The sequence below is a fragment of the Embiotoca jacksoni genome, unplaced genomic scaffold, assembly GCF_022577435.1.
Source record: "Embiotoca jacksoni isolate LCO1_2020_lvr unplaced genomic scaffold, fEmbJac1.0.p SCAF_8, whole genome shotgun sequence".
Classification (NCBI taxonomy): domain Eukaryota; kingdom Metazoa; phylum Chordata; class Actinopteri; family Embiotocidae; genus Embiotoca; species Embiotoca jacksoni.
This window is the reverse complement of record NW_027185436.1, coordinates 12,915,670-12,929,739: the sequence shown is the minus strand read 5'-3', so window position 1 is coordinate 12,929,739 and position 14,070 is coordinate 12,915,670. Positions and strand designations below refer to the sequence as shown.

At 38.0% G+C, this 14,070-nt stretch overlaps 1 protein-coding gene across 1 annotated transcript; it reads right to left on the bottom strand.

The window, feature by feature from the left end:
- Nucleotides 1-5,555: 5,555 nt before the first annotated feature.
- slc6a4b (solute carrier family 6 member 4b) lies at nucleotides 5,556-13,426 on the bottom strand. Its single transcript, XM_069178481.1, has 13 exons — nucleotides 13,207-13,426; nucleotides 12,152-12,286; nucleotides 11,728-11,947; nucleotides 11,446-11,584; nucleotides 11,171-11,305; nucleotides 9,747-9,850; nucleotides 8,676-8,803; nucleotides 8,413-8,525; nucleotides 7,835-7,966; nucleotides 7,521-7,620; nucleotides 7,279-7,379; nucleotides 6,540-6,707; nucleotides 5,556-6,426 (listed from the first exon to the last, which is right to left on the bottom strand). Exons 1-13 carry the CDS (start codon nucleotides 13,406-13,408, stop codon nucleotides 6,346-6,348), a joined length of 1,758 nt encoding a protein of 585 aa, XP_069034582.1. The 5' UTR covers nucleotides 13,409-13,426; the 3' UTR covers nucleotides 5,556-6,345.
- Between the last annotated feature and the right edge of the window lie 644 nt (nucleotides 13,427-14,070).

Here is a 14,070-nt window from a genome sequence, read left to right as displayed (position 1 = left end):
CTGGTCCCATTGAAATTAATAAATATAAATATAACGAGAACAAAAGGCTACATAGGAGAGTATCATTGAGTAAATCAATGCCGTGGGAATAACAAAAAGATCAATAGATGAAATTATGAGTATATGGGAAGATATTGGACGGAAAAAAAAAAAAAAAACGGCTGGTTGTTAAACGTCGGCAAATATAACCGGAAGGACGGTGGGTGAGATCCTCTAACAAACACCGATCAGCAGGTCCAGATCTTTCTTTGGTGAGCAGGTGAATTATTTTCATTCAGTGTCTCGCGAGTGCTCGTGAATCTTATAAAGTCTACCTGTGAATTCTGCGGGACACATTCAGCATCTGCGACAGCACACCTGAATAAGGGGACTGGGTTGGACATCCGAGCAGCGATACGCTGGAATGACCCAGAGGCAGGACAATGCTGAGTCGGAAGAAGTTTTTTAATTGCTGGTATTACGTGCCTCACCTTGTTGTTGGCTGTCAATCATCATTCAGTTCATCCAATAACTCAGAAATGTCATCGCTGGACAAACGATATGTCTAAATAATGTTTCCCTTTGTCATCTCAAAAGTTTTTCCACGGGTGTAAAAACACGTTCTCAATGTATTCTTTGGTTTCCTGCGTCTCCTTCTCACCACTATAAGAGCAGCCGTCTCCCCTAATGTGCGCATCTGATTAATACGTTCCTTTCAGTCCTACTAAAATACACAACAATCACTTCTCCTGTTTCTACTTTCAGGTTTAGTAGATATTGTTGCCGGTGCTAAATGTATGTATTTGCATTTCCCCTCCCAGTATTTTGCACATTCAAATTGAAACGCCCAATATTACACATGCATGCAGGTAAACACGCAAAATGGACAGCGTGTGTTAAATTGCACATTTGAAAGACGCCATCCTCACTGCACGTCCTTAGTAGATCTGCTGGGACATGTTTTTTTGCGGGTGGTGTGAAGTTTGCACGTGATTTTACACACGCAAACCTTTAGTAAATCAGGCCCCAAATGTTTTAGAGCTCCATGCACTTCCCCTTCCCTTTTGAACCCCACTGTAATGTAGGTGCAATTGTCCAAAACATGCAAATACAATTAAATGACCTCATTTGAAATTCTAGGTAGCATAAAAGCCAACAATAATAGTGAAATCTGGGTATTTTCAGCGAGACTTCTTGGTAGCTAGGTGGCAGAGATCGGCCTTTCCTCTCAGTCTGGTCCTTTCGGGAGATGGTCGTGGTACCGGGCTGAGCGCCTCCCTGCGTGCCACTGTGCACCGGGCGGGCGGCAGTTTTGTCTCTCGGTCTTGATCTCCTCCGGGTTTGGGGACAGTTTTAGCGACGAGGCAGCGGTTTGTAGACGCAGACAGCCATGATAATCATCAGCAGCAGCAGGACAGCGAGGACACTCCCCAGTGCGACTGTAGGGACAAAAAGCACACGCTGCAGCGGCGATCACAGCCAATAACAACACAAACAGGCGGTCTAAGGTGATCAATTAACAAGGGTTAATGGGTTTCATTCTTCTATTTTATTAGCAAGATGTTGTTACTGTAGGATAAAGGCAGGAAAGCTAATTTGTATTCTGTAAAGACCTCAGCGACTGATAGGCCTTTAGTTGGTCTCCACACTCTGACATCAAGTCTCACCTAAATTCTCCTTCTGTAGGATCACATACGCTCTCTCCGTCAGTGTGGAGTCATCTCGTTGAGCGCAAACTAACATACTAAAACACATTATTACAGCTTGTGGGATGAGATGCCGCATCATAGCGGTGTAGGAGGCTGGAGGATGATGATGATGATGGTGGTGGTGGTGGTGATGATGATGATGAGAGTCGGAGGTTTCTTCTTCCGCTGTAGGATCTGGGTCCTAAAGCCGTTGTATTATCGTGAAGAAATTAGTTGATTAATTGTTTTGTCTTTTGACAGGGCAACGATTTTGATAATTGATTGATTGATATTTTCATAAACACTTTCACCTTTTATATTTTACAGCTCGATCATTTTCTGGAAACAACCACATTGTTTATCAACGTTGATGCGTATTCTCGCTTGTCAAGCTTCCCTACTGCCTATCTTGATAGTAAATAGGCCTGTTTACTGTAAAAGGATATTGGCTCTGTAATTAATTTGTTACTTCCAAGAAACTTCTCAAGAAATTAGGAAATTATTCTAAACCTGGCAAATAATATATTACCCATTCTTATAAGCAAATGTGTCATAAATCTATTGGTTGTGACTCTCAAGTGTAAACATTTAGGGGTTTATTTAATCCACTATAATAGTGAATTGTTCTGTAGAAGTAATTTGGACTGTTTGTAAAAACAAGCAAAGGCCTCAACTTGTGGCCAGTTACAGCGTCTTTCACTGTTTTCAGACATTTTATGAATGGATCCGATAATGAACTAGTTCATCCAGAAAAGAAAAAACGCATGATGGTAAATCACTTCATGAAATAGTTTCAGATCTATCAGTCACAAAACTTGCTTGTGAGCATAGGCTAATTGCGGTTGTAGGGCTGCTGCTCAGAGTTATTTTAATTATAAATTAATCTATTAATTATTTTACTGAATAATTGATCAACAGATTATGGTCTATACGATTTCACAGCATCCAGAGCCCAAAGGGGCATTCCCAATTTTATTTGTAGAAAACCCAAAGATATTTGGATTTAAGAAAAAGACAAAATATTCACACTTGGGAAGCATGAACCAATATTTCATGTATTTGCTTGAAAAATGACTTCCATATATAATTGGATTTTCAAAAAAAAATTCTGATTAATTTTCTGTCGATTGACTTGTTGATTAATCATCTCAGTGTAGCTGACTGAGCAAACTGCAGGACCTTTTTGCAGCATTGACTGCAGCAGGACACCAAACACTTCAGGTGTTTTCAGGTGGTTTGACTCTGGAAATACAAAGAGTAAACTATAAAATCTCCTCTCTTACTGGTAACCATCAAACAAGTGTGCGGCCTCCTTCACATTTCCCATTTCTGAAATGTCAAAGAGCAATGAAAAATAGATAGAAAGGTCAAGGTCCTTGGGGTTACATCCTTATATAATTACACCTCGTGACTGATGTATATGGCCTTTATCTTCATCCTCTATAGAAGCGTGCACACCATTACAAACTCTTTGTTGATTACATGGCAGAGGAGCTTAATGAGCGTTAGGAAATGTCACTCACAGAGGCCTGAAATTAAAACTGGAGGCTTCCTGAGTAAATTCATTACAAAAAGAAAGCATTTCCTTACAGCATAAAGGCAGAGACCCTATTTTAATTGATGATATGAAGGCACTCACACTGAATCAACAGTTTTATATGTAAGAAAGGATGGACATTTGATAGGGTTAATAAGCTAATAAGAAAATGCAATCTGCTAAATTCTGAACTTACTATGAGCGTGATCCAGTGGCTATCGTCATTTTTATCTATTTCCACTGATTAATCATTGCATTTGAACATCGCCTCAACAGCTGATAGAAGGAACTGTTCACGTCATTACATCCTGTCACACAAATAACTGGTGTTCTTTATCCATAAGAAAAGTATACTGAACACCAAGGTTTTTATTAACGCAGGAGTAACTGAAATATTCAGCGATTGTCCAACAATTAAGTCTCATTGTACCAACCAGTTCAGTTATGTTGTCTTGCATGCCTTAAAATCTGGGCTATTCAAGTGAAAACATCCTCTGGGATGAAATCAGAGGTTAATAAACTGTGGAGTACTGTTGAAGTGAGTATTTACAAAACTAACTGGTACCCTATATTACAAATATACAGAATACATCCAGTCAAATTTGGTGTGTCAACAGGAGGACAATAAATGGATAGGTGAAAGACTATCCAGTGATTTATCTCTATATTTAGTAGATGGAGTGGCAGAAAACTTACAGAAGACTTACAGAATATGTATCCTCCACCTTTTTATATGGAGCTTCTTCTCATGGGATTTTGTTTTCTTCCAGTGTTTATGCACATTTTGTGAGTCTTTAAGTCTCCAACTTGCCCATAGGTGTGTATTTGAACAGAGACAGGCGATTTGTGTAATCTTCTCTATAAAGACATCTGTCATTTTTGATCTCAATACACCCAAAAATATTAAAGGAAGAGATACCATAGTGTTTAAAGTAGAGTAAAATCTCTAACAGTTAACTGATAACATTTTTAGTCCTCATACAGCCCTTTAGATTAGCAAGCAAAAACTACAACTGTTTGCAAATGGAGGCCTAAATGTAAGTATGTCGTTGTGACAGAGAATGCCTAAAATGTGTAAACAAACAAACTAAACTGTACACAACCTGCAATTCCTCTTTTCTTTTACCCAACACTGTACCATATTTTGTCAGAGTTAATGGCATCCACAGCAGCCATTTCCCCCCCTAATGTACCGTTTGTTAAGCTGCTCATATCAAGAGGAGAAACCACCTATTTAGCAGTTTCTCTTTTATGTGTCTCCTGTGCTTGCCTGTTCTCTACTTCAATAGCAGTCACTGATACAAAAGGGCTTTGATCTGCACGTCCATCAAGCAGCAGTGAGGAATCATATGTTCCCGAACCACTTTCTATCCTCGTATATGTTCATACCTGTCATCCTTGAAGTGATGGGGCCCGGCTTGAATATAAATCTGTTGAATAAGTAAAGATCTGAAGGGCACTGTTGGTAGGAATCATGTGAGTGCAGCTGTGTGAGGGTTTGGGGAGCATTTGAAGGCTTTGGCTGCTCTACTCCCTTGTATGTTGATGGCTACTGGATGTTGCAAATTAGATTGTTAATTAGAATATCTAATAGAGGTGAACAGCAACAGCCAACAGCCATCACAAAGACACGAAGATCACCATATGGAGATTTGCAAGAACAAATCTCTCAATGTAATCTCCCACACATTTACAATTCAGGAAAAAACACAATACCTGTTTTGATAAAATTAGTCGAAATTAATTGCCAAAAATTCTGTGCGATGATTTGTATTTTTGTTTATATTAATGTTTAACCTCCAGGAATAAAACAAAGCATAGAGACGAAATATGTAATTTACACTATAATTATTTTACACACATCTTCCAACACAAACCCGGACATAAATCACAAAACAATCATCACTTTGCTCATCACATTAGTCTCTGAATGACGTAAGTAAAGTATAAAGTATTTCAGATAAGTTATAACCTGTGTCTAAAACATAGTATACTGTGTATCTGCAAAAACATTTGAACAGTCTTCAATTAGAGAGTGAGAACATTGTCTGGAGAGGCACAATATCAATAAATATCAACATGACCTTTACAATTTTTCTACATACAGTGTAATATTTATTCAGATTAAGGCAAAACAGGCTGTCTGGAGTTAAATGAAGCCATCAGATGCAGACCAAAATTTCCTTTTAAATATAGAAAAAACTAAGGTGGTACACACAGTCGCTAGTTGCCTTGTATTCAGGTGCAAAGCAGACACTTTATTTGTTACTATTACAATTACTATTTGTTATACTTATATATATATATATATGTATATATATATATACTTATAATAATTATAATTAGAAGATTATAAATTTGGACATGGTCTTTGGCTGTGTGCCTCACTTGCCACCATTACAAACACTTGCAGGGAAAACCAGAACAATTTTAGCAGATATATCCAGCTTCCACATGAAATCCTATACAAGCACTGTTACATCTACTGTATGAATATATAATACAGCATCGACTTAAAGAGAGAAGGGACTGTAAAAACTGATTTAGATTTGCTCCCATTTAATGTCAAACTACATGCAAAAGTGGTTAAAAACTTTGATCCCCTCATTGCTGCGCAAGTACAACACTGGTGCCTCCATTGTGAGTACAGGCGAGCATGCAGAGCATCCAGCAAACTTTCACAAAATACAGAAAATATCGAACTCAAGAGGAAATGTTCCCATGCAACAGAAATTATGTGCTGAATGTTACAGTTAGAAATACATTTTTTAAATTGTCCTTGGCATCATGTTCTTGTAAGATAAATATAGACAGACCATTGAATTTACCACTGACTCCTACAACCACAAGAATCCAACACCTTAAAATGGCAGTATGTGAAAGCTACAAACTATCTTGGTGATGCAGTTAGATCTGAATCACACAGACATTACATATACAGCAAAGATATGAGTATTGCTATCTCAGTTCGTCTTAGAATTACAAATTTAGCAGCATTGAACTTTTTACAGAGTGTACATACAGTATGCAGTGAAAGTTGACGTGTTCAATATCATAAACAGGTAAACAGTCATGATGTCGGGTCACAAATAACTTATTTTTGGAATCTACAAGCAGACAAAGGTGTGTTTTTTTTTCTCTCTATGGTACAGTTGCCATATTGAGGTTGTCAGCGTGGATGTCTGGTATGGTCCTCTCCGGTCTCAGACACACTGCCAACCTCTGTGGAAACAGAGACAGTCAAAGGAAGAGCAGAGGTTAGTTTAAAAGAAACTGTGCGAGAAATGTTTTCAGCATTTTATGCACTGCTTTCCCCCCTCTCTTTATACACTGACCTGTTTCAGAGATCCAGGAGTCCACACCAGCTTGTAGACCATGTAGATGGGGATCCACATGAAGGATGAGAGGCTGATAAAGTACCCCACCATGATACTCCAGTCTGGGTACTTATAATCAAACAGTGTGAGGTGCGGTGCTTTCAGCAGGGAGCTCACTATGATATACTGCAAAGAGGTGGGAAACATTTCCATATTCAGCACTTTCATATAGGCTATGTTAATATAGCTTTTATAATCTTACATCAGAAACAATATTGGGAAAGGGTAATATACCTGTCACAATTCCACATTATAAAAGAAATATATAAAGAAAAGTCATAATAGTGTAATAATGCAAAATGTCAACAGGGAGAACACTGCAGAGAGATGGATGCAAATAAGAGGTAAGGATATTAAACAGTATGTAGAGGGAGACCGACATTTGCCCAAGTGTTTAACAATATACCTGGTGTCCAAAAAGCTTTAAGGAAGATATTTCACATACATAAGAGTTTAATCTAGAGAGGGGGTGAAGCTGTGAGGACTGCTCAGCCTTCAAAGGCAATTTGTCTAGCTTTCACTTTTTTTTTTAAAAGGACTACATGTTAAAGTAATTTTGGTGTGTGAAATTGAATAAAATATCTTCATGTTTTTTGTGTAATCTAAACACAGCACGTTAGTACTGTAAATGTTTAACTTAATTTGTTGGGTGTTTACTGTAAATACAACTCAGAATATTTTTGTCTTTGTGTCTTACCGCCAGAAATGCTGGACTGATGGCAACCCAGCACACTTTCCAAAACAACCCTGGTGATTTTCCTAGCATGGCCTGAACATCACTGCTAAATCTTTTGATACCTGAAAGCAGCAAAAATAACATGAAAGATATACAGTATTTATTTTTGTATGCTCACAATATATCTGATCCTGAGGGCTGTCGGTGTATTAATAAAAGAAAAACAACAAGGGTCATTCAACAACGATCTCTTTTTTTTTTACCATAGAACCAGGAAACTGCAATGGCCTCAAGGAAACCCACTGCAATAATGGAGCATCCTACTCCAAACTCCTCCAGCAGCTTCACCACATAGGCACCACCCTGCCGATAACATTTTACATTGACTTATAACATCATCAGTCATCACTCATTTCCCCCATTGAAGCAACAGACAGCAGTTATCAGTTATTTAATCCACTACAATGTATCCAGAATTACCTAAACCTTAAATGTGCTTGAAGATAATCGTTTGAACTAATGAACAAAAGTACCCCACTATTGTTCTCATAGGTAATTTAAAATGTGAAAAACTTACATTTGTAAGGGTGCTTAGAGAGCCCAAAAAACAGACAACCACCAAGCCCAGAACAAAAAGTTCACGTCTGTGTGAGAAATGATCAGGGTACTCATCCAGCACAGCAGTGATGATCGCCTCCAGCCCACCAAACTGAAATACACAGAGACATTAATGTTAGAAAATCCCCTGAGTTAAATCATTTAACATGGACATGATTTTGTATACTTGTATGTAGGGAAAAATTCACATTTCAGTAAAACTAACATTAACTAACTAACTAACTAACATGTTTAAAATTAATGGAAAAAATAGAATACATTTTTTTTGTACAAATTAAAACTGAAATGCAATAAATAAAAGGCTACTGCTTTTGTTAGGAGGATTACATTTAGTCATGACAGACCAAGTAATGTTAAATTCTATGTAACATAATCTGATATATAATTTAAACTCCTATAGTTAATGGTATCAAAATTAAAAGTATTAATCACAGAAAACCAGCAACATGTCGCTGCATAATTTTGTATTTGCTGTAATACATAAAGTGACCTTGTCACCATCATGTACTTAAAGCATCCAGATGTCACAGTTCGTACCGTACTGTCCAGTCCCAGCGTAATCATCATCACAAAAAAGATGATTGCAAAAAAGGTTGAGCCCATCATGTTTGCAATGGCTTCTGGGTACGTGATGAAGAGTAAACTTGGTCCTGAAAAGCATGATAGCAACAAATATAAAGAAAACAGGGTAAGTGGTTGATTAGATTTTTCTAATTATGAAATGCTATTATTATAATTATAGTGGTTTTAATAAATAATGTTCATTTTCTTTGGTATTTTAATTTTTTTTATTTGCTGACCTTTATCCCTGGCTACATCCTCAACCCCGACCTTCCTCATCTCTGCCATGTAGCCCAGCACCGTGAAGATGACGAACCCCGACACCAAGCTGGTCAGACAGTTTACCAAACTGGTCACTATGGCGTCACTGTTGAGGAAGAAAAATAAATGCTGTTCAAGGACATGCAGCAAAACAATTGTGATTCATATATATCTGATACTGATAAGAGTCTTTTTTAAACATTTTGAATTGTTTAATTACTATCAGAGAAACTGTACTATTCCAGTTTATTTCTGTCTGCAGTGGAAGTCAGTCATTGACCTTTTTGACCTTAGTTTAATGGGATCCACTCCTCTCAGCTCTGTTATATTTCTAAAACACTTCCTGGCTAGCAACCACACACACATATACAGTGTAGACATATTAATCAATCATGCAATCAATCATATCTCATCAAACACTTACCAATGTATGTAATGCAATTATCAAGTGTCCATCTGCTTACTGTAGTTTAAACAACTATACTTATGAATTGGTTCTCTGAAAGAACTTTCAACTTGATCAGATGTTCCTGTTAGATATTTCCTTTTTCTATTAAGAAATACAGTCATGTGGAAAGACACATTTTTGAAATGTGTTAGGAATATGTTTGATGGGTGTCAAACAAACAAACTGTCTAATGCAGCATCCAGTTTCATTCACCATCTGTGTGTTTACAGTTTCACCACATGCTGCTTTGCTAAACACATCAGCCACACACATTATTAGTTATACTGAGAATGTACCGTTTACAGTAATGTCTCCTGCGTGTAGCTTAGCATTAATATCCACCTTGTACAATATTCATTGCTTATGTCTCTAATATAATTGTCTTACATTGAAGTCCTTAGTTTCCATAGTTTACTGTGCACTAAAGTCCAAAAACTCAAGCCTTAAATTCAGGAGGAGCTGTGTTTTCATATCATACAGAGTGCATGTCATGTGCAAACGTTTCTGTCTGTACTTATCAAGCTGTGTTGAACGCACAGACCTTGATTTACATAAATCGGTGTATTGTATGTCAGTGGACATTGAGAGGGAATGTTCTTACCGATAGCAGTTATTTGTGAAAGGGTTGTAGCTGGACAGAGCCAGGAGGACGCCAAACCCTGGGCCCAGAGAGAAGAATATCTGAGCAGCAGCGTCCACCCACACCTACAGAACATACACACAGAAAGTGTCACCACACCATCTGTCACTCCAGCTGTAGATGTTCAGGGATGCTATAGGCTGTTAAGGGTGTTCAAGAGCATACAAACATACAGCATGTCTTGCACAGAGCTAATCAGTTTCTTCCAGGCCTTTCAATGATTTGATATCATCAAATTATCATGTTCTTATTTTTCTCATTTGTGTTCTGATCTCTCAGTATCATTTTGTCAAGCAGAGAGCCAGTTGTATAGAAATCTGGCTGCCGCACAGCTGTACGCAGGGAGATCTGAAGAGGAGCTCGCATTCGGCATTAAAAAGAAGAGGACAGTGTTGGATATCGGTGAGTGAGACAGAAAGGGAAGCCTTTGTTAATGGTCAGAAAATCTAAACCAATTATGCATCTTATTATCCTGCTCTGTGGCTTATTTATGCATCTCATTTAGTCTCATCTATATTCCCTTCCAACCAAAGCACTCACACATGTTGCAGCAAACAACAGCAGCGAGCCAGGGAGGAAGATGAGGACATTTCATACAACTGTGCATCTAAAAGAAATATAGGCAGATTCATAGGGACAAATGGGTGGAATTAAATTAATATACTGTATATATTCTAGAAAGATCCAGACATGTTATTTCCTTTCAGGAATATACAGACAGTTAAATACACATCAGAATTACTTCTAACTGTGGGTTAAGCGAAATCTTTGTCATTTTTGTCATTTTCTCTGGTCTTCCTTAGTGTTAAGGTGTGTTTGGAAAGTTATAGACAATCAAACAGAGCACATCATTTAACTTTTATTTTGTATTTAATGTAATTTTGTACTTCTGGGGCCAAAGAAAGATGAGTGTCTGTTAATTATGCTAAAATGGATTGCTTTGAATTTGATACTGTAAAATGTGACTGCATCAAATGTGCCCACATCTGTCACAATAGATTAAAAAATAGTATATCAAATTCAACATATGGGAAACAAAAACTATGCTTTTTAAAAAAAAAAATGTATTTAGTTGTGTCAGTTGTTTTGCGTATTTAAGCTTTCTTTATGACCATTTTCTCTCTTTCTATTCTTTTCTTTTCTCTCTTTTCTCTTCTTTTCATAAGGTCAGTTTACACATACGGTGAGGCTTCAGGTGATTGAAAAAGGATTCTTTAATCACACTAGTACGCTCAAACTGATGATAACGTTCATATATCTAACGAGTATAACATGTGATTGCTGGGAATAAACATTTGAGGCATGATGATGCTTTTCTTGTTGGACAGGAGCGAGTTGTGTCCTTTTGTGACACATCGTTGATCGACCAACTTTGAACCACTCACACTGGTCTCCAGTAGTTTATCCCACTGGGGTTTTAGATAAAACACCACACCTCTCCACGCTCCTGGCAGAGTGGCGCCTCGAATTAGCAGGATGAAAAGCACAATGTAGGGCAAGGTGGCGGTGACCCACACTACCTGGTATGGAGGAAAGAGATAAATCAGAAAGAGAAGAAGAGCGATGAGTGGACTAGAGATCAAAGATATGTGATTAAGTAAACATAACATGTAATAATCCACTATATTGTTATGGTAGTTGAGCAGATGCAATGTTTTACTTTCCCTGAAGTCTTCACTCCCTTCCAGAGGCTGAAATATACTATGGTGAAAATGAGAAAAAGGCAGAGCATCAACTGCCAGCGAACACCCCCAACGTCTCTCAGCCCTGATGCCTTGTGGAGCTCAAGAACATTTCTCCTGTTAAAATAAAACACATAAATAATCAGGCTTTCCACAGACAAGAGAGCATTTCTCAAATAAAATCACTAGCTGACGATGCAGTATTACTGTAAAGCTATTTATATATCTGGTTTCTGTTACTCACACTTACATGCACTTACGTGTAAAATTCCTCTGCTGGAGACCTGGAGGAGTTCGTCCAGGTGACATTGTCCATACCAAAATAGTTGGTGCAGTCGGGGGTATTCCACACATTGTCGCAGTTTGTCCAAGGCAAGATGGTGGAGAAAGAGGAGTAGAAGTAGAAGAGGGCCCAGGCGATAATGGTGTTGTAGTAGAAGGACACGTACAGTGCGATGATACATATGGCATATCCTATACCTGAAACAGAACAGAAGGATGTGAAAAGATTAAGCCACCCATGAAGTGTCACTATAAGGATTTCTATATACTTTACATTGATCAGATAACCATTGGACAAGACAGAAATGGAAGACTAAAATACGTATAACCCTATCATCTATTGAGATTTCCCAAGGTAAACTGATTCTATCTGCTGTTGAGAAGCTCAGTGCGAGGCTTTACCTTTGAAAATAGGACAGATGTGTTTCCAGATGGATATGGCCCCGGTTCTGTGGTACTGTCCCAGTGCCAGCTCCATGTAAAACAGTGGCACTCCACCAAAGATGGCCATCAAAATGTAGGGAATAAGGAAAGCACCTGCACAGAGATACATGAGGGGTCATGAAAGGGTTTTCATGAAAGCACGGTGACTGTTTGTGCAACTGTCTGATTGGAAAATGACAAACTAAAGTAATTTCATAAATCTCAAAAATTAACTTAAGACAGGTTCAATGTCAATTGAAATGGTGGCTCATATTGTATTTCAGCTCAAAGGGGGATTTACAAGAATTTAAATCTAAAGTGAAACTGATTCACTTCACCTCAAATTTTTTTTAAATCAAATCTTTATACAACTGTTAACCCCCTTCATAATCTTCTTTATGTTTTCCTCAGGAGTTTTCAGTTCTGATAATATATTTTGTAGTAGCCTTTTGTTTCTTTTAAACCTTGTTAATACCTTTTTTATGCCTTATGCAGAGCAATTGAATTGGCTTTTATGATGAAAGGAGTTTCTGAAATAAACTTCCCCTGCCTCACAGTCCGATTGGATGCTGTAATGTAACTACCGTCAGTTGCTGATGTAAAAGTATTGGGTAAAAAACAACCAATTCTCAACTAAACACACAATGACTTAACCAACCTGTGCAGAAAATATAACTATGAATTTTCATTAAAAAAATAAATAAATAAATTATCTGACATACAAACGCCTGCCCTGATATACATGTGTCAAGTTCTTGAGATGTTAAAAATATTACATTGATTGCAGAAAAAAGATAGATGCTAATATGTCATATGAAAACTTTTTAGTCAACATTTTAGTGATGCGCTTCAGCACCATGGACAGTTTATGGTGCGAGATGCGCAGCTTCAGCCTGTTTTCAGAATCACTTAAAGGCATTTCGAGCAGAAATGCTGAGATTTAATTGATTTGAAGTTTTTACCAAGTGGCTCCACACACAATATTTCAAGTTGCAAAAATTTGGACTCTAGTTAAAAATCTCGGGACCACTTACCGCCACCGTTTTGATAACATACGTATGGAAATCTCCAAACATTCCCGAGGTCCACCGCAAAGCCAATGACAGACAAAAGAAAATCCATCTTTTTGCTCCATTTGTCCCTGGAGTCCGTCTGTGTGATGACCGGCACCGGGACGGCATTGTTGGCGCTGTAGCCGGGGTTTGGGGAGCCGTGGTGGGTCAGACTACCGGCCATGACCGCTGAGTCCTGTCGGGGCACCGGACTGTGAAAAGTCAGTCAGAGGAAATGCTCCACAGAGAGGAGGATGTTTCCCCTGTAATGATGACAGGGCCGGGTGGGAGGAGTTGGTGGGGCTGCAGCGCACACTTGGGGATACCTGTTAGTGGTGAGTTCTTTTCTTTCTTTTTTTTTTTTACTGACAGCAGCCTTTAACACTGTTTCAACTGAAAAGTTCAAGCTGATCTATAGGTTCTAAATCGATTGTCTTAAAGCTGATCATTAACATGGATTTCTTTATTGAAGCCTACCTTTGTAGTTTTTAGTGCAAATTGAGCTTGTTCGAACTTCACAGTGAGTTAACCAGCAGCTAGCAGTCATGGGACTGCAGCGTGTCTTACAGTCATACTTTTTTCACTTCATCAAAATATTTCAGGCAAAATACTGTGTTTCATTCACATAGAAGCAACAGGTCATCCAGTAAATGCTGATGTTAACCCGTTCAATCCCAAATTTTTACTTGAAATTTGAGGAAAAGGCATTTTACCCCTTAGAGCTCCCTAACACAAACTTTATACACATTTTGATTTTATGTTGGTTAAGTTAGAGAAATATACATTTTTATACTGAGCTAGCATAGTGATAAATTTCCACCTCTTGTTTGAACAATATATATGCAG

Coding starts and splice junctions, on each gene's coding strand:
- slc6a4b (XM_069178481.1), bottom strand. CDS start 13,408: ATGGCCGGTAGTCTGACCCACCACGGCTCCCCAAACCCCGGCTACAGC. Junction 11,585..11,727: donor CCAGCAGAGGAATTTTACAC/GTAAGTGCATGT, acceptor TTATTTTAACAG/GAGAAATGTTCTTGAGCTCC. Junction 6,427..6,539: donor CTCCTGGATCTCTGAAACAG/GTCAGTGTATAA, acceptor CTGTTTCCACAG/AGGTTGGCAGTGTGTCTGAG.